A 26,776-nucleotide genomic window follows, 5' to 3' on the forward strand; every position below is an offset into this window, starting at 1 on the left:
ATACCCTCCCAGAGCTGTTGCTTAGATGTGAACTGCCTCCCGCCATCATAGACACTCCTTTTGATGATGCTCCAGAGGTTCTCAATGGGGTTGAGGTCAGGGGAGCATGGGTGCCACACCATAAGTTTGTCCCCTTTTATGCCCATATCAGCCAGAGATGCAGATGTGTTATGTGCAGCATGAGACGGGGCATTATCATGCATGAAATGATCTCGATGGTCCAGATGGATGGAGTGGAGGATGGCTGGTTGATGGACACCCCATGCAAACACGGCTATGGCGCTAACAAGGAGGAGGTGGAGTAATGTTTTGGGCTGGAATCATGGGGAGAGAGATTGTCGGCCCCTTTAGGATCCCTGAAGGGGTAAAGATGAACTCCATAATGTATGTTGAGTTTCTCAAACAGCACTTCCTTCCATGGTTCAGGAAGAAGAACCGTGCATTCCGCAGCAAGATCATTTTCATGCATGATAATGCCCCGTCTCATGCTGCATGTAACGGGTCCGGGAGGCGGACTGTAACGGGTCCGGGAGGCGGAACCTCTGAGCTACTATACAAGGGGGCGGCCCTTGTAAGGGAGCGGGTGGCAGTCTCTGGGTGAACGGACAGGGAGTTACGGCAAGTGATCAGGGCAGTCTCTGGGTAAGGGGTAGGTACGACCTGTGATGGCTGAACCTCCGGGTAGGCTAGCAGGCAGGTGGTAGATGTGTGCTCCCAGGTGAGCAAGCGAGAGTCTCTGGAATAGCAGGTGGTCACGGCACGTGACGGCGGAACCTCCGGGCTGGCAGGCAGGTAGGTAACGGAGAAGCGCTCCCAGGTGAGCGGGCAAGAGTCTCTGGAATAGCTGATGGTCACCGCACGTGACAACGGGACCTCCGGGCTGGCAAGCAGGCAGGTAACGGAGATGCGCTCCCAGGTGAGTGGGCAAGAGTCTGGAGTAGCTGGTGGTCACAGCACGTGACAACGGAGCCTCCGGGCTGGCAAGCAGGCAGATAACGGAGAAGCGCTCCCAGGTGAGCGGGCAAGCTGGTCCATAGACAGACTGACCGGAGTAGTAAGGCAGACCGTCGGACCTCAGGCAAGCAGGCAGGTAGCTGATATGCGCTCCCAGGTGAGCGGGCAGGCTGGTCCTTTAGACAGACTGACAAGAGTAGTAAGGCAGACCGTCGGACCTCAGACTGGCAGACAGGTAACAAGTATTCAGGCAGGAATCAGGCAGGTAACTGGCAGGTACTGGCAGGTAACTAGCAGGAAACTGGCAGGAAACTGGCAGGTAACTGGCAGGTAACTGGCAACGGGACCTGAGGGCTGAAGCACAGGTGAGACACAGGTGCAAACAACAGTGCTCGGGCACCTCCATTTTGGAGGAGGTGCCTTATATATGATGAAGTCCTCCGGCCATTGGCCGGGGACTCTTTAGGGCGGCGCGCGCGGTCCCTTTAAGAGGAGGGGAGCGCGCGCGCGCGCGCCCTAAGCACAGGGGCCGGTAAGGAGCGCGCGCTGAGAGCAGAGCAGGAGGAGGACGCCGGGACGGAGCGCGCGCTGACAGCAGAGCGGGGGGAGGAAGCCGGGCACGGAGCAGAGCGGTGAGAGGAGCAGCGTCCCTGCCTAGCAGAGGGCAGGGACGCCGGCACTACATTACCCCCCCCTTTAGGCCCCCCCTTTTTTAGGCCAGACAGAAATTTAGCTAGGATGAGAGGGGCATGGATGTTCTCCCGGGGCTCCCACGTTCTCTCCTCAGGACCAAACCCCTTCCAATCTACCAGGAAAAAGGTCTTTCCTCTTACCCTTTTGGTGGCAAGAATGTTCTCTACCTCAAACTCGTCCTCAGCAGAAACCGGAGCAGGAGGCGTACCTGTAGACTTGGAAAAAGAGTTAAGTACAACAGGTTTGAGGAGAGACACATGGAAGGAGTTAGGGATCCGTAAGTTGGCCGGGAGTTTCAATTTATAGGCCACCGGGTTGATCTGACTGATGACCTCCAGTGGGCCGATGAACCGAGGCCCTAACTTATAGGAAGGGATCTTGAGCCGGACATATTTGGACGAGAGCCAGACTTTATCCCCAGGGCGGAATTGAGGAGGGTCCAGACGTTTTTTGTCAGCGTGTCTTTTCATACGCTCGGATGACAGAAGGAGTGCGGACCGGGTACTCTCCCATATGGAGGAAAATTTGTTAACAAGAGATTCCGCAGCCGGATTGTCCGCCGAGGTGGAGACGGGAAACGGGATCCGAGGATGCTGACCGTAGACTACAAAAAACGGGGATTTGGAGGAAGACTCGCTCTCGTGATTGTTGTACGAGAATTCGGCCCATGGCAGGAGATCCACCCAGTCAGAATGGTGGGCATTAACGAAGTGCCGAAGGTAACTGGTCAGGTTCTGATTGATCCGCTCCACTTGACCATTAGACTGTGGGTGGTAAGCGGAGGAGAAGTCCAGGGTGACGTCCAGCAATTTACAAGTGGCTCTCCAGAAACGGGAAGTGAACTGTACCCCACGATCCGACACGATGTGACGGGGCAGGCCATGAAGACGGAAGATGTGGCGGATAAAGTCTTTAGCCAGCTCGGGTGCAGACGGAAGACCTGGCAGTGGAATGAAGTGAGCCATCTTGGAGAAGCGGTCAGCGACCACCCAAATGACCGTACAACCGGCAGAGACGGGCAGATCAGTAATGAAGTCCATCGCTATATGCTGCCAGGGGGCAGCAGGTACTGGCAGAGGTAGGAGGCGGCCGGCCGGCAGGTGTCTCGGAACTTTGTTGCGGGCGCAGGACACACAGGCAGAAACAAAGTCTATTACATCCTTGTGCAGGTTAGGCCACCAGTAGTGCCGGGTAATAAGCTGGAGGGTCTTTTTCTGACCGGCGTGGCCAGCTAGTTTAGACGAATGACCCCAGTGTAGAATCTTCTCCCGATCAGGTACTGGTACGAACGTCTTACCAGGAGGAAGACGATTTAGACTCACGGGAGCCACCTGCATTACTCTGGCGGGATCGATGATATGTTTCGGATCCTCCTCGAGATCAGACACCAGAAAGGATCGAGACAAGGCATCCGCCTTGACGTTTTTGTCAGCCGGGCGAAAATGAAGGACAAAATCAAAACGAGCAAAAAACAAGGACCACCGGGCTTGGCGCGGGTTAAGTCTCTGGGCATGCTGGAGGTAAGCCAAGTTCTTGTGGTCAGTGTAAATTATTACCGGGTGAAGAGCCCCCTCGAGCAGGTAACGCCACTCCTCCAATGCCAGTTTGATGGCCAATAACTCTCGGTCTCCTATGGAATAGTTGCGCTCAGAGGAGGAGAAGAGTTTAGAGAAGAAGCCACAAGTTACCATCCTCCCGGAAGATGATTTTTGAGTAAGTACCGCTCCGGCTCCAGAGGAGGAGGCGTCAACTTCCAGGAAGAACTGCTTGTTGCCATCTGGGCGATGCAGCACCGGGGTGGAAGAGAAGGCCTGTTTAAGGGAAAGAAAGGCCTCCTCTGCTTCGGGTGGCCACTCTTTGGGATTAGTACCTTTACGGGTGAGCGCAGAAATTGGGGCCGTCCGGGAAGAGAAGTGTGGTATGAAGAGGCGGTAGTAGTTGGCGAAGCCCAGGAAACGCTGAATGGCCTTCAACCCCTCCGGTCGGGGCCATTTCTCGATGGCAGACAGTTTCTCAGGATCCATTTGAAGGCCGGTCTGAGAGATAATGTAGCCCAGAAACGGAAGCGAGGTCTGCTCAAAGAGGCACTTCTCAAATTTAGCGTAGAGATGGTTCTGCCTTAGCCTGAGCAGGACCTGACGAACGTCCCTCCGGTGAGTCTGGAGATCCGGGGAGAAGACCAAGATGTCGTCCAGGTACACCACTACGCAGGAGTAGAGAAGGTCCCGGAAGATGTCATTGACCAACTCTTGAAAGACGGCAGGAGCGTTACAGAGACCAAAGGGCATTACCAGGTATTCATAGTGGCCGTCCCGGGTGTTGAATGCCGTCTTCCATTCATCCCCCTGACGAATACGAACCAGGTTGTACGCCCCACGAAGGTCCAGTTTGGTGAAGATCCTAGCCCCCCTCAGACGATCAAATAATTCTGGAATGAGCGGAAGGGGGTACTTATTCTTCACCGTGATCAGGTTTAGGCCTCTATAGTCTATACAGGGACGGAGAGAGCCGTCCTTCTTTTTGACGAAAAAGAAGCCTGCTCCCGCCGGGGAGGTAGATTTCCGGATGAATCCTCTGGCCAGATTCTCCTCAATATATTCGGACATTGACCGGGTCTCAGCAGCGGATAAAGGATAGATACGCCCACGGGGAGGAGTAGTACCGGGTAGCAGATCGATGGGACAGTCGTATGGTCTATGTGGTGGTAATGTCTCTGCCTCCTTTTTATTAAAGACATCTGCATAAGACCAATAAGGAATCGGAAGTCCAGGTAGATTAGCTGGGGTAGGAGAGGGACGGACGGGATGGACGGGAACCAGGCAGGTTTTATGACAGTCTTGTCCCCAGCGAAGGACCTCTCCGGTTTGCCAGTCTAGCACGGGTGCATGTCTCTGGAGCCAGGGCAGACCTAGCAAGAGGGCGTGAGAGAGTCCAGGCAGAACATGAAAGGAGATACTTTCAGAATGCAGCATTCCCACCTGCAGGGTAATGGATTCGGTGATGAGTTGAATGGGGCGAGGTAAGAGGCCCCCATCCACGGCAGCGACAGACAAGGGTACAGCCAGAGGTTTGGTGGGGATGCGGTATTTCTCAACCAGGGACTGTGAAATAAGGTTCCCGGCTGCTCCAGAGTCAAGTTGGGCTAGTTCGAAATAACGGTTCTCCCCGTAGATGATCGAAACTGACAACAGCAGGGATGGAGAGGATTTATTCTTGTCTAGGTGGACCTCTCTGAGCGAACCTAGACACAGGCGTTTCCCGACCTCTCCGGGCAGGCACGGATCCGGTGCTCCTTACTGCCACAGTAGAAGCAGCTCCCCTCGGCACGGCGTGAGTCCTGACGGGTTTTGACCATCTTGGTCTGGTCGACCTGCATAGGCTCAGGAGAGTGTACTTGGGGAGAGATGGAGGGAATGACGGGTTTCTGGAAAGTAGGAGCTAAACGTGGAATCCTTCTCTCACGGGTGACCTCTTTGGCACGCTCCTGAAACCGTAGGTCAATTCGGGTGGCAAGAGTTATTAAGTCATCGAGAGTGGTAGGAATGTCCCGACCGGCAAGTTCATCTTTAATACGGCCGGACAGACCCTCCCAGAAGACGGAAACCAGAGCGTCGTTATCCCAGGCCAGCTCCGAGGCAAGGGTACGGAACCATATGGCATATTGGCCCACGGTGAGACTCCCCTGACGGAGGCGTAGCAACGATGATGCAGATGAGGTCTTCCGTCCGGGTTCGTCGAAGACTTTCCAGAAAGCCGTGAGAAAAGCAGGCAAGTTGGACACCAGGGGGTCTCCTCTCTCCCATAGAGGATTCAGCCAGGCCAGGGCCTCCCCGGTGAGATGGGACATGATGAAGGCAATTTTGGCCCGGTCGGAGTTAAACTGGTAGGACAAAAGTTCAAAATGCAGGGTGCACTGATTCAAGAAGCCCCGAGCCTGGACGGGGTCGCCTCCGAAGCGAGGAGGTGCAGAAAGCCGGGGTCCGGGGTAGGATACCATAGTATTAGTGAGCAGCGGAGCCGCCGGATTGCAAGATATGGCACTGGCGGAGGTTGTTGGTGGATCAGACAGAGTGTTCAGGCGAGTATTAACATTCCGCAGGTGACCCAGGATGGCCTCCTGTTGGGACCTCTGACGGGACAGTTCAAGACCGAGGTCCGAGAGCGAGGGAGCTTGGGTGCCACCGGGTTCCATGGCCCGAGCAAACTGTAACGGGTCCGGGAGGCGGACTGTAACGGGTCCGGGAGGCGGAACCTCTGAGCTACTATACAAGGGGGCGGCCCTTGTAAGGGAGCGGGTGGCAGTCTCTGGGTGAACGGACAGGGAGTTACGGCAAGTGATCAGGGCAGTCTCTGGGTAAGGGGTAGGTACGACCTGTGATGGCTGAACCTCCGGGTAGGCTAGCAGGCAGGTGGTAGATGTGTGCTCCCAGGTGAGCAAGCGAGAGTCTCTGGAATAGCAGGTGGTCACGGCACGTGACGGCGGAACCTCCGGGCTGGCAGGCAGGTAGGTAACGGAGAAGCGCTCCCAGGTGAGCGGGCAAGAGTCTCTGGAATAGCTGATGGTCACCGCACGTGACAACGGGACCTCCGGGCTGGCAAGCAGGCAGGTAACGGAGATGCGCTCCCAGGTGAGCGGGCAAGAGTCTGGAGTAGCTGGTGGTCACAGCACGTGACAACGGAGCCTCCGGGCTGGCAAGCAGGCAGATAACGGAGAAGCGCTCCCAGGTGAGCGGGCAAGCTGGTCCATAGACAGACTGACCGGAGTAGTAAGGCAGACCGTCGGACCTCAGGCAAGCAGGCAGGTAGCTGATATGCGCTCCCAGGTGAGCGGGCAGGCTGGTCCTTTAGACAGACTGACAAGAGTAGTAAGGCAGACCGTCGGACCTCAGACTGGCAGACAGGTAACAAGTATTCAGGCAGGAATCAGGCAGGTAACTGGCAGGTACTGGCAGGTAACTAGCAGGAAACTGGCAGGAAACTGGCAGGTAACTGGCAGGTAACTGGCAACGGGACCTGAGGGCTGAAGCACAGGTGAGACACAGGTGCAAACAACATTGCTCGGGCACCTCCATTTTGGAGGAGGTGCCTTATATATGATGAAGTCCTCCGGCCATTGGCCGGGGACTCTTTAGGGCGGCGCGCGCGGCCCCTTTAAGAGGAGGGGAGCGCGCGCGCGCGCGCCCTAAGCACAGGGGCCGGGAAGGAGCGCGCGCTGAGAGCAGAGCAGGAGGAGGACGCCGGGACGGAGCGCGCGCTGACAGCAGAGCGGGGGGAGGAAGCCGGGCACGGAGCAGAGCGGTGAGAGGAGCAGCGTCCCTGCCTAGCAGAGGGCAGGGACGCCGGCACTACACTGCACATAACACATCTGCATCTCTGGCTGATATGGGCATAAAAGGGGACAAACTTATGGTGTGGCACCCATGCTCCCCTGACCTTAACCCCATTGAGAACCTCTGGAGCATCATCAAAAAGAGTGTCTATGATGGCGGGAGGCAGTTCACATCTAAGCAACAGCTCTGGGAGGGTATTCTGTATTCATGCAAAACAACTGAAGCAGAAACCATCCAAAACCTGACAAATTCAATGGACGAGAGAGTTCAGAAGCTCCTTTCGAACAAGCGGTCCTTTGTGCAATTGTAACATCACCTAGAATAAAGTTTTGAGTTGAAAACTGTTTGATTTCAGTTTGTAATAACCTGCAAATGCTTATAATTTCAAAAATGACAATTTTTTTGTTCTTTATTAAAATGAAAAGGTTGAAAACTCTGCTGTGTATAATAATTTGGAACATGCATTTTGAGTGCAGTTTGAGTGTTTTATTTTTTTAAAAATATACTGTTATCATAGGCAGTTTGTACAAAAACCTTTCAATTGTACTCTAATAGTTATTTGACTGGAAAATTACAATGACTGCAATTCATATAGGTAATTTGGGAAAATCTGAGAAAATATTATTTGCATAATAATTTGGAACACAGTGTAGACAGCAGGAGGCTGCACATAGCCATCTATACACAGCGGAAGGCCGCATGGTGCCATCTATACACAGCGGGAGGCCGCACGTAGCCATCTATACACAGCGGGAGACAGCACGTATCCATCTATACACAGCGGGAGGCCCCACGTAGCCGTCTATACACAGCGGGAGGCCGCACGTAGCCATCTATACACAGCGGGAGGCCGCACGTAGCCATCTATACACAGCGGGAGGCCGCACGTAGCCATCTATACACAGTGGGAGGCCGCACGTAGCCATCTATACACAGCAGGGGGCTGCACGGTGCCATCTATACACAGCAGGAGGCCGCACGGTGCCATCTATACACAGCAGGAGGCCGCACGTAGCCATCTATACACAGCAGGGGGCTGCACGGCGCCATCTATACACAGCACGGGGACGCATGGCGCCATCTATACACAGCGGGAGGCCGCACAGCGCCCCCCAGATACATCGGGAGGCCGCACGGCGCCTCCCAGAGACAGCGGGAGGCCGCACGCAGTCTCGCACACACACACAAACATATACAGACATATACATACATACACGCATAAACACATTTGAAACACAAAAATACATATAAACATACATCACACAATGATATCTGCACACAAACACTCACACAAACTCACACACACTCACACACACACACTCACTCACTCACCATCCCCCGGCTCCCGTCGTCCAGCTCCTCTCCGGTGGTAAGTAGCAGTGCAGGGAGCTGTGTCTCCGGGCCAGCACACAGGGAAGTTAGCAGGTGCAGTGCTTGCCCAGCCGAAGAAGAAGCAGCGGCAGTGCGCCGCTGCTGGGGGAGTGGTCCAGGGGCCCCCCGAATCTGATTGCCTGTATGTGCCGCGGCGCCGCACATATTATAATCTGGCCATGGACCCCCTGGGTAGGTAGCCCAGATTGCCCTCATTATAATCCGCCTATGGTGGCCGCCTTACCACTTAGTGGGTTTCACTGCCTTTTGTGAAATTATGTGATGAGTTCAGTCTTTCTGGAAGATACCGTTTCTATAAAGGGTGCACGATCTGTGTGGCTAGCTTGAGGAAGAAATCAGATCAATTTTGAAACACGTTGCTCTCATTTATCAATGGCTGATTCCAATGATTAACTAAGTCGTAACATCTGCCGGCATTTCCTGCCTTTATGGTAAATGTTGCTTATGACAAGTAAGCACACCATGTTTGACTGACACTGATTTCAGATGGTTTATTTCTGTGGCTTTCTCTTTCTAGTGCATTAAGGATGAAGAAAAAATGTGTAATTGTAATTCTAATGCAGCAAGACACATGGCAGCTACATTATACCACTGATCAATCACACTGACTCTTGGCACTTATGCTGGCACCTCTCCTTTCTCTTTCTCCCCTATCAATTGAATCTATATATTATGTGCAGACTACTACACTCGACTTCTTCACTGCTGCAATTGTATAACACAATACTGTCTGGAGTATTTGTCTAATGTTATAGAGCTTTCTCTTTCTATCTCTTTTGCAGAGCTGTGAGCTCTGAAGTCCTCTCACTATTCTAAATCACTCTAAAATGGCTGACTCATTTCTTGCCTTGGCTTTTTATCCAAAGTAGACAATCCTTCCTGATTGACTGTGCTATAAGATTTGATGTGATAACTGCAAGGCATTATGGGGATGCCCTCACAGTCTGAAGTCACCTGAGCCTTCTGTGGCTGAAGCAGTCTTCTGCAATGTGTAAAATGGTAGCTAGTACTTGTTGGCATTTCACAAGAATCAAATTGCAAATTGTTCAAATTTGCTGGGACCTGCTAATTTAATAAAATTTGGAATAAATTTGATTCTCATCAAATTGTTTTGCTTATTTCGGGTTCTTACCATTTTCTTTCATAGTATTTCTCTTTCATAGACGAATCCAGCAATACTTTTATATGTCCAATCCATTCTTAACATCACTGAGAAATCTGTGTTTGAATTGATATGAAAATGAGGCTGAAGAGCTATTTGTACATCTGAAGCCTTTGTCACTCCAGCTTCATTCCCCACCCAGTGCCACCACCTCCTGCTTGACTGACAGCCTCTATGTTGTGTGACTTCAGATAAAGGAGTCATCAGTCAAGCAACGCTGGTCGAGAAATAGAGCTGGAGTGGCAGAGGCTTCAGATCTATCATAGCTCTTCAGCCTCATTTGCATATCAATTTAAACACTGATTTCTCAGTAATGGAGGAACGTACTGGTCATGTAAACTTATTCCTGGACTTGTCTTTGAAAAAGTTACATGCACATATAAATAATTTGGGGGGTGAAATCCTGCTGACAGATTACCTTTAATAGATGACACTATTTGAGATAAAGTTATATATAGGCACATAAATTATACCACCCAGTGAGCAACTAAATGCAAAACTTTTGAAAAATACACAGATACTATTTACTGAGCTGTATGACTTGCTGGGATGTTATTGGATTTATGATGCAGTATTTAGCCTAAAATGTCTAGAACGCTAGTGAATAGAAAACATGCATCAGTGTGAGTGCGCATAGTCTGTATTAATGAGACCGTAATTTTATATATTTTTTTATAATTACTTGAGCAGGAAAAAGAAAACTGAAGGCAGTCTTTGTGGCTTAGTGAGCCAGATTGCTTTTTCCCCTTGGTAGGTTTTTGATAATCAGTGTTCAATACTCAGTTATTGTTGCCAATTGACAGTGTGCGATGGAAAGCTGCCAGTTTCTCAGAATAATACCAGCAGTTAAGATTTTGTGTCAATATGCCTTCCGAATTTCTTGGCAAATGAGACAGAGCAGCAACTCTTTTATTTATCCTAGGTATAGTTCAGTGTGACTGCATTGAACAGCATTGGGCAGTCTGTCATATTTAACTCCTAAATGACCAGGCTTGTTTGAGAACTACTTATTATTTTTTCTTTTTTCCGCAGCCATAACAGTTTGATTTTTCCTTTAGTGTGCTCATGTTTTATATGGAAGAAATGGTGTTTTTTTTACTGGACTGGTTAGTGGTGCATATACAGTATATAACTGTGTAATTGATTTAATTTTTTTGTTATTGCGTAACTTTGAAAAGTAAAGCAACTTTTTGCCATCATATTTTTCATTTATTTTTTTATAATACTTAACCTATTAAAAAAGAATATCAGCAGAAAATGACTGTTCAAACCAAGCACAGATGCTCAGTGCACTATTGGTGTATCCAAGCCGCTCAGCGCACATTCACACCTACTTGTTTTACATCAAACTACGTCCTTCTCTTCCTTGATTGTCTGCTCTGGCTTTATAAGAGTGAAAGAATGGCGGAGATAGTTGTAAAACAAGTAGGTAGGAAGTTGCACTGAGCCGTTTGGCCACACCAAGGGTGTACTGAGCCCATGTGCTTGGTTTGAACAGTCATTTTGTGCTGACAGACTCTCATTAAAATTCTACTTACTACAGTCCTGTAGAGGTTTGTTGTTTTTAAGTAAGGTATGTGCAAGGTATACTGCTCCTTGGGACACTTAGAAATCACCTGGAATCTGCAAGGAACTCTCTAGCAACTGTGAATAATTTCCTTGACTCACCAAAGGAAAAATGAAGCATTACACAGTGCCCATATTCAATTAATAAGCTCTCCAAATGGTGCATGGACAAGTTGGGCTCCCAAAAGAAAAAGTGGAACCTGCTAAAGACCGCATTCTATATCTCTGAATTCACAATATAATATATTAAATTGGGGTTTCTAGACCAGACAACCTCATTTTACAGTAATCTGAATTATTTAATTTTGATATCTTATTAAAATGTATGGCATATTAGGAAAATGAGATTAGATCAAACGAGACTTACATATATTTTTGTGTACAATGTACAAATTACCACTTATTACAGTAAAAAAAAAAGTTAACATTTTTCATAAACTTCTCTGGTGCATGAACCAGAGTACTGCGCTGTGGGTTCAGCCTGGACTATTTTAATAAGTAATGCAATATTTTAGTTGTATTTGACCCATAAGCTCATATTTAGGGACATAGCTGGAGGCATACACGTTCCTCCAAGGTCCCATAGTTTGACTTTTCAAGAGGCAACCTAAGGCAAAGGAAAATCTATATATAATTCATGTAAACTGTGTCTAGTTAAAAATCAACATTTCAGCAGTGGTGATTATCCTAGATATTACTTATGAGACAGTAGAGGCCCTTTAGCCGTTTTGGGGCTTATTTTATAATGTGCATTGCTAATGAAAAACACTTTTTGAATACTGCTGTACACAAAAACTCTGATGACAACCTGATGGACCAAGTAAACTCCAAGAAGTAGACTTTTTTCTCAGGCTTCGGTATACATTAAAAAGTACCTATCACCAGGCTGAGGTTGTAAGTTTTATTTAATAAAATAGTGGGCAGACCCACATTGGTGATAGGAACTCTTTAGTCTTTAATACAGTGACTTGGCTGAGAACATACTTTAGGCTCTTGTCAGATGATGGACACAATTGGTCCCCAACAGATCCCATTGACTTGCTGTGCTATTGTTCCTGTCATATATGATAGTCTTCAACCACACCTCTGATGAAGATGTTAATACAATCTTACACTGTAATTGAGTTGTTGAATTTGAATGCTTTGTACCTCATCTTATTCTAGTTGATATATGGACTCAGTGACGTAATTTGAAGCAATGCTAAAATCTCCAACAGGGACTCCAACTATCACGGGTCTTCAATAATATCGATCTTCTCATATGAGCCAAAGGGACATTTTGGGGCATCTAGTCGACAGCACCCATGTGTGTCTGCACCCCTGCACCCACTATAGCTATGCCCCACATAGGGTAACTTAAGAGAAAGGCTTTACTGCAAAAACTATGATGAAACTGACAATCCTTGGACAAAGCCCCACTGTCTTTATTGGCACTTATTGGGCTACTAGAAGGTTAAATTATTATTATTATTATTATTATTATTATTTATTATTATAGCGCCATTTATTCCATGGCGCTTTACATGTGAAAAAGGGGTATACATACAAAAACAATTACAATAATCTTGAACAAAACGTGACGGCGACTGGTACAGTAGCCTGCCTGCGAGGGCTCACAGTCTACAATGGATGGGTGAGGATACAGTAGGTGAGGGTAGAGCTGGTCATGCAGCGGTATTGTGGAGCAAGGGTTACTGCAGGTTGTAGGTTTGTCGGAAGAGGTAGGTCTTCATGTTCCTTTTGAAATCATCAAGCAATGTGAACTGAGGTCTAAGATGGTACACATGCAAGAAATAAGAGCATGTTCACACTAGCAAAAGGATACAAAACCAACAAAAGACAAAAATTATATCACATACCCTACCATCATTATATATATAAATGTAAAGCAAAGTAGCATATGAAATATAGGGTACTTAGTGAACTATTTTTGATCAAAAAAAGTATACAAGCCGTCCCACCAGCGACAAGGTGACCCTAATTGGGACGGTCCTACACTGTCTACATTAAAAACCTTACTGTATATCAGAGTTGAAGTAATGTATATAAAAGAGTAGACAAATAGAACCGGGTCCCAATATCAGACCACCTGAGCCCGTGGTAAGCTACATATATACTGACCAGCTCAACAAGGGGATTGCCACACCCCTAATTTGCACAGAATGCAAACAAGACAAAAAACCAAGCAATGTGAACTGAGGTCTAAGATGGTACACATGCAAAAAATAAGAGCATGTTCACACAAGCAAAAGGATACAAAACCTACAAAAGACAAAAAATATATCACATACCCTACCATCATTATATATAATTGTAAAGCAAAGCTGCATATGAAATATAGGGTACTTAGTGAGCTATTTTTGATCAAAAAAAGTATACAAGCCGTCTCACCAGCGACAAGGTGACCCTAATTGGGACGGTCCTACACTGTCTATATTAAAAACCTTACTGTATATCAGAGTTGAAGTAATGTATATAAAAGGGTAGACAAATAGAACCGGGTCCCAATATCAGACCACCTAAGCCCGTGGTAAGCTACATAGATACTGACCAGCCCAACAAGGGGGATGCCACACCCCTAATTTGCACAGAATGCAAACAAGACAAAAAAACAAGCAATGTGAACTGAGGTCTAAGATGGTACACATGCAAGAAATAAGAGCATGTTCACACTAGCAAAAGGATACAAAACCTACAAAATACAAAAAATATATCACATACCCTACCATCATTATATATAAATGTAAAGCAAAGTTGCATATGAAATATAGGGTAGACAGTGTAGGACCGTCCCAATTAGGGTCACTTTGTCGCTGGTGAAACGGCTTGTATACTTTTTTTGATCAAAAATAGTTCACTAAGTACCCTATATTTCATATGCAACTTTGCTTTACATTTATATATAATGATGGTAGGGTATGTGATATATTTTTTGTCTTTTGTAGGTTTTGTATCCTTTTGAAATCATGTATAGGTTTATTTTAAGGCAGTTTACAGATCTCATGACACAAATTTCTTCTTTTTTTGCAGGTTCAGAAATGTCTGCAGCCATTATTTCTGACCCAGAAGCAGCTAGAAGCTGTGAGGGATCTCATGGCAGTCAACATGGAAAGAGGACTAAAAGCAGAACCAGACCACCCATCAACACTGAGAATGCTCCCTACATATGTCCGCTCAACTCCACATGGCACTGGTGTGTTGCATTATTCTTTCACAGCCTTTAACATGTTGAAATATTTGGGTATACAATATATTCCATTGTAGTCTTATCTTGAATATACAACAGTTTCAACAGCTCTTCTAGGAGTGCTGAGTGAAACCTGTGCTTTGCTGAAAGGGCAGCTGTGGATTTACAATTTGCCTTATTTTTCTCCATTATATATGACTATATTTGTGGACATTTAAAGCCAGCCAGCATTATGGATATTAAGCTTTTATATAGGGTTAGCCGGGTTCAAATGATAGTAGGTATAGTTTTCTTTGCTTTGTGAATAAGTCTTTGGGTGTGCAGCATGCCAGTTGAAAGTCGTGGTCACATGTTTGTTTGAGAAATACTTGGAATGGATCCCAGATCCCTCTTCATTTCTGGGATCCATTCCAAGTATTCTAAATAAAAGAAAATATTAAATGAACATTGTGTAGACCTAGCCTATAGGTAAAGAATAGTGTTGAGCGAGTATGTTCTATTAACCCTTTCGCCGAGTATGCTCGGGCCGAGCTCCGAGTATTTATAGCTGCTCGGTGATATGGTTGAATCGCTCCCGTGTGCATGATTTGCAACTGTTTGACAGCTTTATTACAAGTGATGAATGTGTAAGAAATAGACATTCCTCACATGTAATAAAACTGTCAAACAGTTGCAAATCATGCACATGGGAGGTATTCAACCATATCACCGAGCAGCTGTAAATACTCGGAGCTCAGCTCGAGCATACTCGGACAGAACATACTCGCTCAACACTAGTAAAGAATAAAAGCCTCTAGAATTGACAAGGACAGACCTGTGGATGGATGGCACTTGATCATGGACACCAACATGCTTTTTTAAAAATACAGAGAGAAGCTCCTGCGGTGGTTATTAAAAGTCTACACACCCTTTTAATAATCCCAGGAGACTTTTTGTAATTTATTTATATGTGAAAAATACTAATGGCACACTGACCTTGATGATGTACTGATCCAAATCCCTGATGACACCGGTACCATTTTTTTTGCGTACGTGAAAAATACTGACGTCTGAATGAGGCTTGAAGCTAAGGGCACACTGTGTCAATGGACAACCATTTTAAGTTGAAATATAGCAGTAAAATATGAACTATGAGGCAACGTTGACATGTTCAGTATTTGGTCAGTATTTTACCTCAGTATTTGTCAGAGAAAACCAGGAGAGGAACAATCAGAGGAAAAGTATAATAGAAACACGTCACCACTTCGGTATTTATCACCCCCTTATAAATACTGATGTGAAATACTGACCAAATACTGAACGTGTGACCGTGGTCTAAAAGTTTCTGGGGCAGCGTGAACTCCTGGCTGGCTTTTCTATGGATAGGAGCGATCTTCCAGCCTCCTTCATACACAACACTGGTCACATCCCAGGGGTACTCAGGCAGAAGAGGGCCCCTTATGCAAGAAACGTACATGGACCCTTTGCAGTCATAGTGTAAGGAAAAACTCTGGCCAAGGAGTGTTTCTGTGTCCCTAAACACCAGATACATGGGTCCCTGGGTTTGTGTGCCTGATGTTCTTTCACTTGGACTGACTTTCAGACTGACTGTACGGCAGACAGAGTCCACAGGATTTGATTACATAGTTACATAGTTAGTAAAGCCGAATAAAGACTTGCGTCCATCAAGTTCGACCTGTTAGTTCTGTAATTGCTAAAGTTGATCCAGATGAGGCCAAAAACCCCAAATGATTTGGCCAATCTTCACCTGAGGAAAAATTCCCTCCCGACTCTGAAACCAGCAGTCAGAATAAATCCCTGTATCAACCTACTATTTTATTCTATTTTTAAGTATATGCAGAAATCTGCCCGGTATCTAGAAATGCATCCAGTCCCCGCTTGAACTGGTTTAGTGAATCCGACATTACCGTCTCCTCACTCAGTGAATTCCATATTCTCACTGCTCTTACCGTAAAGAACCCCTTCCTATGCTGGTGCTGAAACCTTTTCTCTTCCAGTCTTAGTGAGTGCCCTCTTGTTACCGTAATATCCCTCCTTTTGAACAAATCCCGGGCAAGATCTCTATACTGTCCCCTAACATATTTGTACACATTTATTATGTCCCCCCTCAACCTTCTCTTTTCCAGGCTGAATAGTCCTAGTTTTGCCAACCTCTCTGGGTATTGCAGTCCCTCCATTCCCCTTATTAATTTTGTTGCCCTCCTTTGTACCTTTTCAAGCTCATTTATATCCTTTCTATATATTGGGGCCCATAACTGAGCACAGTATTCCAAGTGTGGTCTGACCAGTGCTTTGTACAGTGGAAGAACAATGTTCTCATCCTTTGCAGCTATACCTCTTCTGATACATCCCATTACCCTGTTTGCCCTTACAGCAGCGGCCTGACTTTGGGCACTCCAATTTAGTTTGCTATCAATCAAGATGCCCAAGTCCTTCTCCATCTCTGAATTCCCCAATGATTTCCCATTCAGTGAGTACTGGTGACTTCCATTTTTCCTTCCCATATGTATGACCTTACATTTCTCCTCGTTAAACCTCATTTGCCATTTAATGCTCCACCTACCCAGCTTATCCAAATCCCTTTGTAGGTCTTCACTATCCTCTTTTGTATTAATTGTTTTACATAACTTTGTGTCATCTGCAAATATTGATATTTTACTATTTATCCCGTTGACTATGTCGTTAATAAAGATATTAAATAACATTGGCCCACTAGTGACGCTTACCCAATCTGAGTATATTCCATTTATAACCACCCTCTGCCTTCTATCCTTTAGCCAGTTAGCTACCCACTTGCAGACATTTTCCCCCAGCCCCATCATTCTCATTTTGTATACCAAACTATTATGTGGCACGCTATCGAACGCTTTTGAGAAGTCGAGATACACGACATCCACTGGTTCCCCCTGATCTACTCGAGAGCTAACCTCCTCGTAGAAGTCAATCAGGTTTGTTTGGTAGGAGCGATTCCTCATGAATCCATGTTGGTTCGGGGTTAATAGATTATTAGCATCAAGATGCTCCATGATTGCCTCATTAATAAAGCCTTCAAAAATTTTGCCCACAACGGACGTCAGACTCACCGGCCGATAGTTTCCGGTGTTACTTTTTGCTCCCTTTTTGAATATTGGCACTACATTCGCCTGTCGCCAATCAAGTGGTACAGACCCAGTCTCAACAGAGTCCTTAAATATAAGATATAACGGTCTGTCTATCACATTACTTAGTTCCCTTAGTACCCGTGGGTGTATGCCATCAGGTCCTGGTGATTTGTTTATTTTAATGTTACTGAGGCGTTTCTGTACCCCAGCTTGGGTTAGATTTGTCATACTTAGTGGAGGATTAAGTTTGTCACTTCTCATTTCGCCTGTTAGTTCTTTTTCCTTTGTGAAAGTTGACGAAAAAAATTTATTTAATAGATTAGCTTTATCCTCATCTTTCTCTATGATTTTGCCTTCATCACTTTTTATCGGTCCAATATTATTCGATTTAATCCTTTTACTATTTATATACGTAAAGAACAGTTTGGGATTTGATCTACTTTCCCTAGCAATACGTCTCTCTGTTTCCTCCTTCGCTATTTTTATTTGTTTCTTACAGGTTCTCGTTTTTTCCTTGTAACACATTAGTGCCTCCTTGCTGTTTTCCTGTTTTAATCTCTTGAATGCCTCTTTTTTGCTATTTAACGCCCCTTTTACGTTCTTATTCAACCATATTGGTTTCCTCTTATTTCGGGCCCTTTTATTCCCATACGGTATATACCTCTCGCACTGAGTATTCAGAATTCTTTTGAAGGTTTCCCATTTACTATTCGTATTTCCTTGATTAAGAACTTTGTCCCAGTCTATAAGTTGAAGGTTTTCTTTCAGCTGATCAAACTTCGCCCTTCTAAAGTTTAATGTTTTAGTTGTTCCCTTATTGATAACCCTACTGAAGGGCATTTTGAAATTGATAATATTATGGTCGCTATTACCTAGGTGCCCCCCTATCTGTACCTCAGTTATTCTATCAGGCCTATTAGTCAATATTAAGTCCAACACTGCCTTCCCTCTCGTTGGTTCCTGCACTAGTTGGGAGAGATAATTATCCTTGATATTTGTCAAGAACCTTTTTCCTTTCTGCGATCTACAGGTTTCTGTTTCCCAGTCAATATCCGGGTAGTTGAAGTCCCCCATTACAATCACCTCATTATGTTTTGCTACTTTGTCTATTTGTCCTAATAGCAGTTTCTCATTCTCCTCTGTTATATTAGGTGGCTTATAGCAGACCCCCAGTAATATTTTATTATTATTTTTTGCCCCCTCTATCTCTACCCACATGGACTCGACCCCCTCTTCTCCCTCTCCTATATCTTCCCTTAGTCTGGGCTTTAGACGTGACCTTACATATAAGCAGACTCCTCCGCCCTTCCCCTGTTTCCGGTCCCTTCTAAATAAACTATAATCTGTTAAATTTACCGCCCAGTCGTAGCTATCGTCTAGCCAAGTCTCTGTTATACCTACGATGTCATACCTCTCCTCCGATATAAGCGCCCGCAGCTCATCCGCCTTATTGGTCAGGCTTCTTGCGTTGGTCAGCATGCAAGATAAAACTTTGGGGTTATTTAGCATCCTATTCTTCTCTAACGATCTAACTGTACTATCCCCACCCCCCTCTCCACCCTCATTATATTCACTTCTCCCCTTCCCCCTTGCTTGCCTCACATCCCACCTATTTCCTTGGTTCCCCCCCCCCGTCTCTAGTTTAAAAACTCCTCCAACCTATTAGCCATCTTCTTCCCCAGCACCGCTGCACCCTCCCCATTGAGGTGCAGCCCGTCCCTACGGTAGAGCCTGTAGCCGACAGCGAAGTCGGCCCAGTTCTCCATGAACCCAAACCCTTCTGCCTTGCACCAACTCTTTAGCCACTTATTCACCTCCCTAACCTCCCGTTGGCGCTCCTGTGTGGCTCGCGGGATTGGTAGTATTTCTGAGAAAACTACCTTGGAGGTCCTTGCCCTAAGCTTCCTACCTAGATCCCTGAAATCATTTTTAAGGACCCTCCATCTACCACTCACTTTGTCATTGGTGCCAATGTGGACCATGACCGCTGGGTCTTCGGCAGCCCCACCCAGTAACCTGTCAACCCGATCCGCGATGTGCCGGACTCGAGCGCCAGGGAGGCAGCACACCGTTCGGCGATCCCGGTCTTTGTGACAGATTGCCCTGTCTGTCCCCCTAATAATAGAGTCACCCACTACCAGGACCTGTCTAGCCTGCCCTACACTTCCCCCCTCCCCCTCATTACTGGAGCATACACTCCCCCGGCGGTCAGAGGATCTGTCGTGCTCCAATAATGCCGGTTCTGAACCAGCCTTCCTATACTTCTTCCCTCTATCCCTTCTAACTGTTACCCAGCTCCCTGCCTGTTCAGCCTGCGCTTCCCCACTAAGCTCCACCCCCAGTGTTGACCCATTGAGTGTCTGCTCGGTGAGCAGCAAACTCCGTTCCATGTTGTCGATGCTCCTCAGTACCGCTATCTGGGCACTTAGATCCAGGATTTGGGCTTCCAAGTGCACGATATGCTCACATCTCTCGCAGCAGTATGGATCCCTGAGCGGTAGCTCAGGGAATGCATACATTGCGCAAGATGTACACTGCACGGCTCCGGCCAACATGGACGTCATTCTAAATATGGGGATACAGTCAGTATATATGTACAAGTACAAAACACAATTATTTATATATAGGTGTATGGACGGGGATCAATTAGGGATGTGCAAGTGTATCGATTAGATATCGGCGCGGGATCAGTTAAGTATGGACGGGGGATCAATTAAGTATCAATTAAGTATGGACGGGGGATCAGCTGAGTGGGTCAGGTGGATTAATTAAGTATGGACGGTGTGTCAATTAACTATGGACTGGGATCAATAAGTATGGACTGGGGAAATAATTAATTGTGGACTAGGGAATCAATCAATTAATTATGGACAGGGGGTTTAATTAAATAGGATGGGGGGTAAAGCAAATAAATAGGTATGGACGGTGGGTCAATTAACTAAGGACTGGGGATCAATAAGTATCAATAATATCAATAAATATGGACTGGGGAAATAATTAATTGTGGTCTGGGGAATCAATCAATTAATTATGGACAGGGGTTAATTAAATATGGTGGGGGATAAGGCAAATAGATAGGGACTGGGGATGAGTAAAAGTGGACAAGGGGAATCTATTAAATAGGACAAGGGGGATCAATCAATTATGGGCTGGGGGGGTCAATCATTTAAATGTGGTCAGGGGGATCACTTTAATATGGACGGGGGGTGGTCGGGGATCAATTAAATGAGGACGGGGGGGGTCAATTTAATGTGGTCAGAGGGATCAGTTAAATATGGACGGGGGTGTTCAGGGGAATCAATTTAAATATGGACGGGGGTGATCAATTAAATATGGACGGGGGGTAATCAATTAAATATGGACTAGGGAATACAATACAATTACAATACAGATACAAATACAATACAGTACAGTACACACTTGGGTTCAGTAGGGCCGCTTATCGCGGCCTCCTGCCCCTCACTCACCTCCTCTAGGGACGCTGCACGCTATCACAGCGCGCTTGTCACTCCGGTCGCCTCTTACCGGTCCTCCTGATCACCTCCTGGTCACCACCACCTGGCACCCTCCGCTGGCCGGCACTGCACAGTGCCACAGCGCTCTCTTGCGCTCGTCCCTCCGGTCGCCTCCTACTGGTCCTCCCGGTCAGCTCGGTCACCTCCGCCTGGCTCTCCTCCCTTCCCAGGGGATTCTGGGTAAAATCCGTCAGAAAAAGATTGGAGAGGTGGAGAGTTTTTTTGAAAACTCAGCAAAAAAAAAACCTTAGGGTATGTGCACATGGTGTTATTTAGCCACTGAGTTTTCCCAGGCAAAGCCACTTCAGGAAAAGTAATTTTCTCAAGGCAGCTTTACAGTCGTTTATGAGATGGCATCACCAGCTATACTGTTAAGTATACGAAGAGACCAGAAGAATGAGGATGTCACTTTTAGGAAACGTTCCCACAATGAGCTTTTGGAGCATTTTTGATGCTGCGTAATTTTGCTATGTCAAAAACGCAGAGTCTTACAGTTTCATCAAAGTGGATGAGATTCCTAGAAATCTCATTCTCACTGTGCTTCTTTTTAATTCTGCGTAAACTGACCTGCGTTGGGTTTTTTAAATCCACAGCATGTCAATTTCTCTTTCTGGTACGCAGAGTTTTCTGTATGGATTTTCCCCATAGACTTACGTAAGATGCAGAAAATCCACAGTAAAAAAAATTCACATGCGTTTTTAGTATGTGCGCATAAAAAACGCATGTAATCTGCACCTTATTATGTGAATAAAGTTTTGTCACAACAAAAAAACAGGAAGTATCAAAAACAAAGCAGCTGTATTTAAAGCATGAAACATCAACAAGAGACAAAAACTGCAGCATCAAAAATGCATGATAAAAAACGCACACAAAAACGCAATGAAAAAAACGCAAGCAACCTAATTTACATAATTGGTGCAGAAATTTTGCTACATCATATACGCAGCGAAAGCTCATTGCTGAAACGTGGCCTTATTTGCCGCTATTCACCCTGTAGCGGTTAAAAGAAGTGAAAAGCGATGGAACATGTGCATGTTGTTTTGACATTGCTGTCCACTAAGTTCAATTTACAGGGAGCTCTTGATGTACTTTTTCCTGGAGATTCTGGGTAAAATCCGTCTGAAAAAGATGCCATGTGTACACCCCCTTAGGGCTCTTTCACACGTCCGGATATTTCCGGCACTGGAAAAGCCAGTACTGGAGATATCCGTGTCCATGTGTACCTGTGTGGCACACGTGTGGCAACTGTGTGCTGCCTGTGTGCTGCCCTTGTGCCGCATCAGGAGCACACGTACCAGCGTTTGGGAATCAGCGGTACAGTTTGCACTGTTCCCAAGCGCAGGGTGAACACTGCCCTCATCATTGTTCCCTGCTGGCGCTGCGATCAGCACCAGCAGGGGACCATGATGAGAGCAGCATTCTGCTCATGCAGTGTCCACCTGTAAAAATAAAATAAAATAATCCATATACCGTACTCACCTGTCCTAAGTGTCCCCTGCTGTAATCCATGCGACCGATCACACTAAGGAGCCAGGGAGCGAGCCCCAGACCTCCACTGAGCTCAGTGAGTGACAGGACACTGCTCGCTGAGTGCAGCTCCGGGGCCCACTCGCTGCAGGAGTCATTCTCCCCGGATCCTCGGCGTGAGCGGTGATGAGCGTGCATGCTCGTTTAATCCTTTAAACGAGCATGCTCGGGTACTCGCTGAGATTTTGCGGCGTGCTCGGCATCTAGGTTTGATCCGCCACTGCGGCATTTGTCGCGGCTGTTAGACAGCTGCAACACATGCAGGGATTGCCTGTTTGTTAGACTGCAATGTCTGCAACATGGTAATTTCTCTTGCTGGTACGCTGAGTTTTATATGTGAATTTTTGGACATAGACTTGATTTGGATGCAGAAAATCCACAGATAAAAACTGCACATGCGTTTTTAGTGCGTTTCCACTGAGAAAACGCATCAAAGCTGCATGTAATCTGTACATGACTGTATCAATACAGTTTTGTCAAAGCCAAATACCAGGAAATATAAAAAACAAAGCAGCTTTATTTATACAAATAGCATATGGACAAGAGATATAAAATGCAGCATCAAAAGCGGGATTAAAAGGTATTTAAAAAACGCACTAAGAGGTTTTGAAAAATGGCTGGTAAAAAGAAAAGTGCATGTCACTTCTTTTTACCGTCTCCTGGTGGAATCCATTCCAAATTATGCATTGTCAAATCAAAAGGTTGCAAAAAAGGTTAATGGAAAAAAAAAATCTTTTAAAATTCTTCAAAACCACTTCAGGTAAAGAAAAGCTCCTCCGAAATCTCCCCAAAATGGAGTGTTTCATGAAGTTTAGTGGTTTCCACTTGACAAACATGTAATTTTTGAACCCCTCAAAAACTATATGTGAGCATAGCTTTGGGATGTATTTACATTTTTTTCTGTTTTTTTTTTCATTGCTTGTTTAAATTGTTACTATAGTTCTGATAAACAGCATTTTTTTTTATCAAAAAAGTTTTCTAGCAATCATGAAAAATACATATATCTATCTCCCTCTCTATCTCTATCTGCTTGTCTATCTATCTATATGTACTTTTTCATGATTGTTGGAGAATTTTTTATATAAAAAATGCTATAACAAAGCTATTTAAATATTTAAAGCCATGTACAGTATATAGAAGTTTTCATATATATATATATATATATATATATATATATATAGATATATAGATATATATATATATGAGATATATATATATATACATATGAGAGAGATATGTCTACATATATATCTATATCTATAAATATCTATTAAAATAGGCAGCTCTCCAAAAATAACAAAGAGAAAACGACATTTAATAGCTCACGTAGCATGTCAATTATTGGTAGTATTCCATTATATATATATAATTTATTTATTTATTTATTTATTATCTATATATACACATATATATACAGTACAGACCAAAAGTGACTACCTCTTGAAGCTCATCAAGAGAATGCCAAGAGTGTGCAAAGCAGTCATCAAAGCAAAAGGTGGCTACTTTGAAGAACCTAGAATATAAGACATATTTTCAGTTGTTTCACACTTTTTTGTTAAGTATATAATTCCACATGTGTTAATTCATAGTTTTGATGCCTTCAGTGTGAATGTACAATTTTCATAGTCATGAAAATACAGAAAAATCTTTAAATGAGAAGAGGTGTCCAAACTTTTGGTCTGTACTGTATATATATATATATATATATATATATAACTTATATATACATAGCTTTAAGTAGCTTTGTTATAGTTTGGCAATCATAGAGTTAACGTATAAATGAGATTCACTAATTAAATAGGGCTTTTCCGGTCTGGTGTGGAGACAAGTGAGTACTTGTTATGCCGGTCTCTTTATGGTAAGGTGATTCACTGAGGGTTGTTATTAACAAGGGATATAAGGAACTAGAGGTTCTCCATACAGTATATGTCCCAATGGCTTTAAGGATATGTGGCAAGTCATTTCCTCTTTTCTTGCGCAGCATAGTGTGCTACAACTAGTGGCCTACGTGGCTGTTGCCATAGTTGGACTTCTGTATATGGGTCTGAGAACTGAAATATGAGTAATGAACATCCAGTAAATGTATACGTGACTGTCCCAGTTATTGGGAAAAACCGGTGCAATGAGAAATTGGAGTCTTTGCCCATTAGACCTGCATTGTGACCCTTAGCGCTACAGAATAATTTTTAACTAGAAGTGGCAGCTGCCGTCCACCCAATTGCATACAACTCAATGTGTTGCGTTGGGCTGTAGCTAAATAGTTAAATCAGTAGCGCTACAAAAAGTCCAAGGGTAGCACAGACCTAAGGCCACGTTCACATGTTCGATATTTGGTCAGTATTTTACCTCAGTATTTATAAGCCAAAACCAGGAGTGGAAAAATAGGGTTCGGATAGAAGGCTGGGATTCTCTGATATTTGGCTCAAATTTTATGGTTGGATTTTGAATGAAGGAATGAAGGCCAGAAAGAATTGTTCCACCTAGCTTATGTAAAACCTAAAAACGCTGTGTGGTTGTAATAATTCTCACTTTTTTATTCTTTATTTATGAGTGACACTTTGCTGCTGTGGCAGCCTCGATAGATAGATAGATAGATAGATAGATAGATAGATAGATAGATAGATAGATAGATAGATAGATAGATAGATAGATAGATAGATTGGGACTCTGGCGCATATCATTTATTAACTTTAACCGTTTGTGCTGACAGCCTGATTACATAGTTTGACTGTTCAATATGTCTTTCATTTTTCTCCATTGTTAATTTTGTTACAGAATGTGGTGAATTCTTGGTGCTGGATCTTGGAGGAGCCAAATTCCGAATTGTTTACGTCATACTGGATGGCTCTCGTGGAGTAGAGATGGATAATGAAGTGTATGACATTGCGGAGGATATAATAACCGGAACTGGACAAAAGGTACATTTTAAAAGCATTAAGAAAATGGGAAAATCCTGCTTCTAGTAGTTCTTTGTGAAGACAATGTCCAATTTTTACATGAGTGGTTTTCATGACTAGCGCTCATACCTGTGATAGTCTATGGGGCCATTCATATGTCTGTGATTTCACGGAGTGATGTCGAATCAAAATCGTCAATGCAAGTCAATGGGTTCGTGAAAAAAATCACACAACACTCAGATGTAATCCAAGTGTGGCCCTTTTTTCACGGACTGTTAGAAAAGAGAAGATGGAAAAACTTTTTTTTTTAAAATTTCTCCATGTACGATAAAAACTGGTGACACTCAGACCACACTCTGATGAAAATAGTCTGTCCACCTCTACGTGAGAAAAATCGGATGTGTGAATGAGCCCTTAGGCTACATTCCCACAATGAGCTTTTGGTGCTGTATATTTTTGCTGTGTCTAAAATGCACGGTCTTACAGTTCCAGCAAAGTGGATGGGATTTATAGAAACGCACATGTTTTTAGTGCGTTTCCAAGGCGCAAATTCATCAAAAGTGCATGTAATCCACACCTAAGTATATCACTAAAGTTTTGTCAAAGCCAAATACCAGTGCTCCCATGGGGCGTGGGGAGCACTGAATATTCATGCTCCTTAATAGCGGCACACAGTGTAGCCGCGTTGAGGCTCCTGCTGCTGCCGGAATCGCCTATGCCCGCTGTTAAAGGGTATGAATATTCAACCTCTCTCCACGCCCATGGGCGTGGGGAGGGGGTGAATATTCATGCCTTTTAATGAGTGGGCACACAAGATAGCCGGCAGCAGCAGGAGCCACATTGCGGCTCCGCTGTGTGCCGGCTATGAAGGAGAGTGAAGTCACTGCTCCTCGCGCACACAGTCCCTGATCTCTCCTTGTGAGCCGCACATGGCAGTGACGTCATGCGCGGCTCACATGTAGATATCAGTGCAGGCAGACAGGATGCAGCGCTGGAGGAGAGAAGAAATTTGAGTAGGAGTGTTTATTTTTTTTTTATGTGCAGCATGATTCGGATTAGGGGGACCATGCATACTAGGATAGGGATTAGGGGTGTCATGTATACCAGGATAGGGATTAGGGGTGCCATGCATGCCAAGACAGGGATCAGGGGTGCCATGCATACCAGGCCAGGGATGAGGGGTGCCATTCATACCAGGATAGGGATTAGGGGTGCCATGCATACCAGGATAGGGATTAGAGGTGCCATGCATACCAGGATAGGGATGAGGGGTGCCATGCATACCAGGATAGGGATGAGGGGTGCCATGCATACCAGGAAAGGGATGAGGGGTGCCATGCATACCAGGATGGAGAGGTGCCATGCATACCAGGATGGAGGGGTGCCAGGCATACCAGGATGGGGATGGGGACCACGTATAAAAGGAAGGGAGGGGGCATATATACCAGGATG

General features: G+C 45.3%; 1 protein-coding gene across 1 annotated transcript in view; it reads left to right on the forward strand.

The window, feature by feature from the left end:
• HK3 (hexokinase 3) overlaps nt 1–26,776 on the forward strand; it is a 128,712-nt gene that overhangs the window by 64,817 nt on the left and 37,119 nt on the right. The window contains exons 3-4 of the mRNA XM_073651366.1: nt 14,128–14,290; nt 25,203–25,345. Coding sequence (XP_073507467.1) covers nt 14,128–14,290; nt 25,203–25,345 — 306 coding nt within the window. The remainder of the gene's footprint in view (nt 1–14,127; nt 14,291–25,202; nt 25,346–26,776) is intronic.

This window comes from Phyllobates terribilis, unplaced genomic scaffold (genome assembly GCF_046119375.1).
Source record: "Phyllobates terribilis strain yellow unplaced genomic scaffold, ASM4611937v1 Scaffold_11__3_contigs__length_659146591, whole genome shotgun sequence".
NCBI classification, from domain to species: Eukaryota; Metazoa; Chordata; class Amphibia; order Anura; family Dendrobatidae; genus Phyllobates; species Phyllobates terribilis.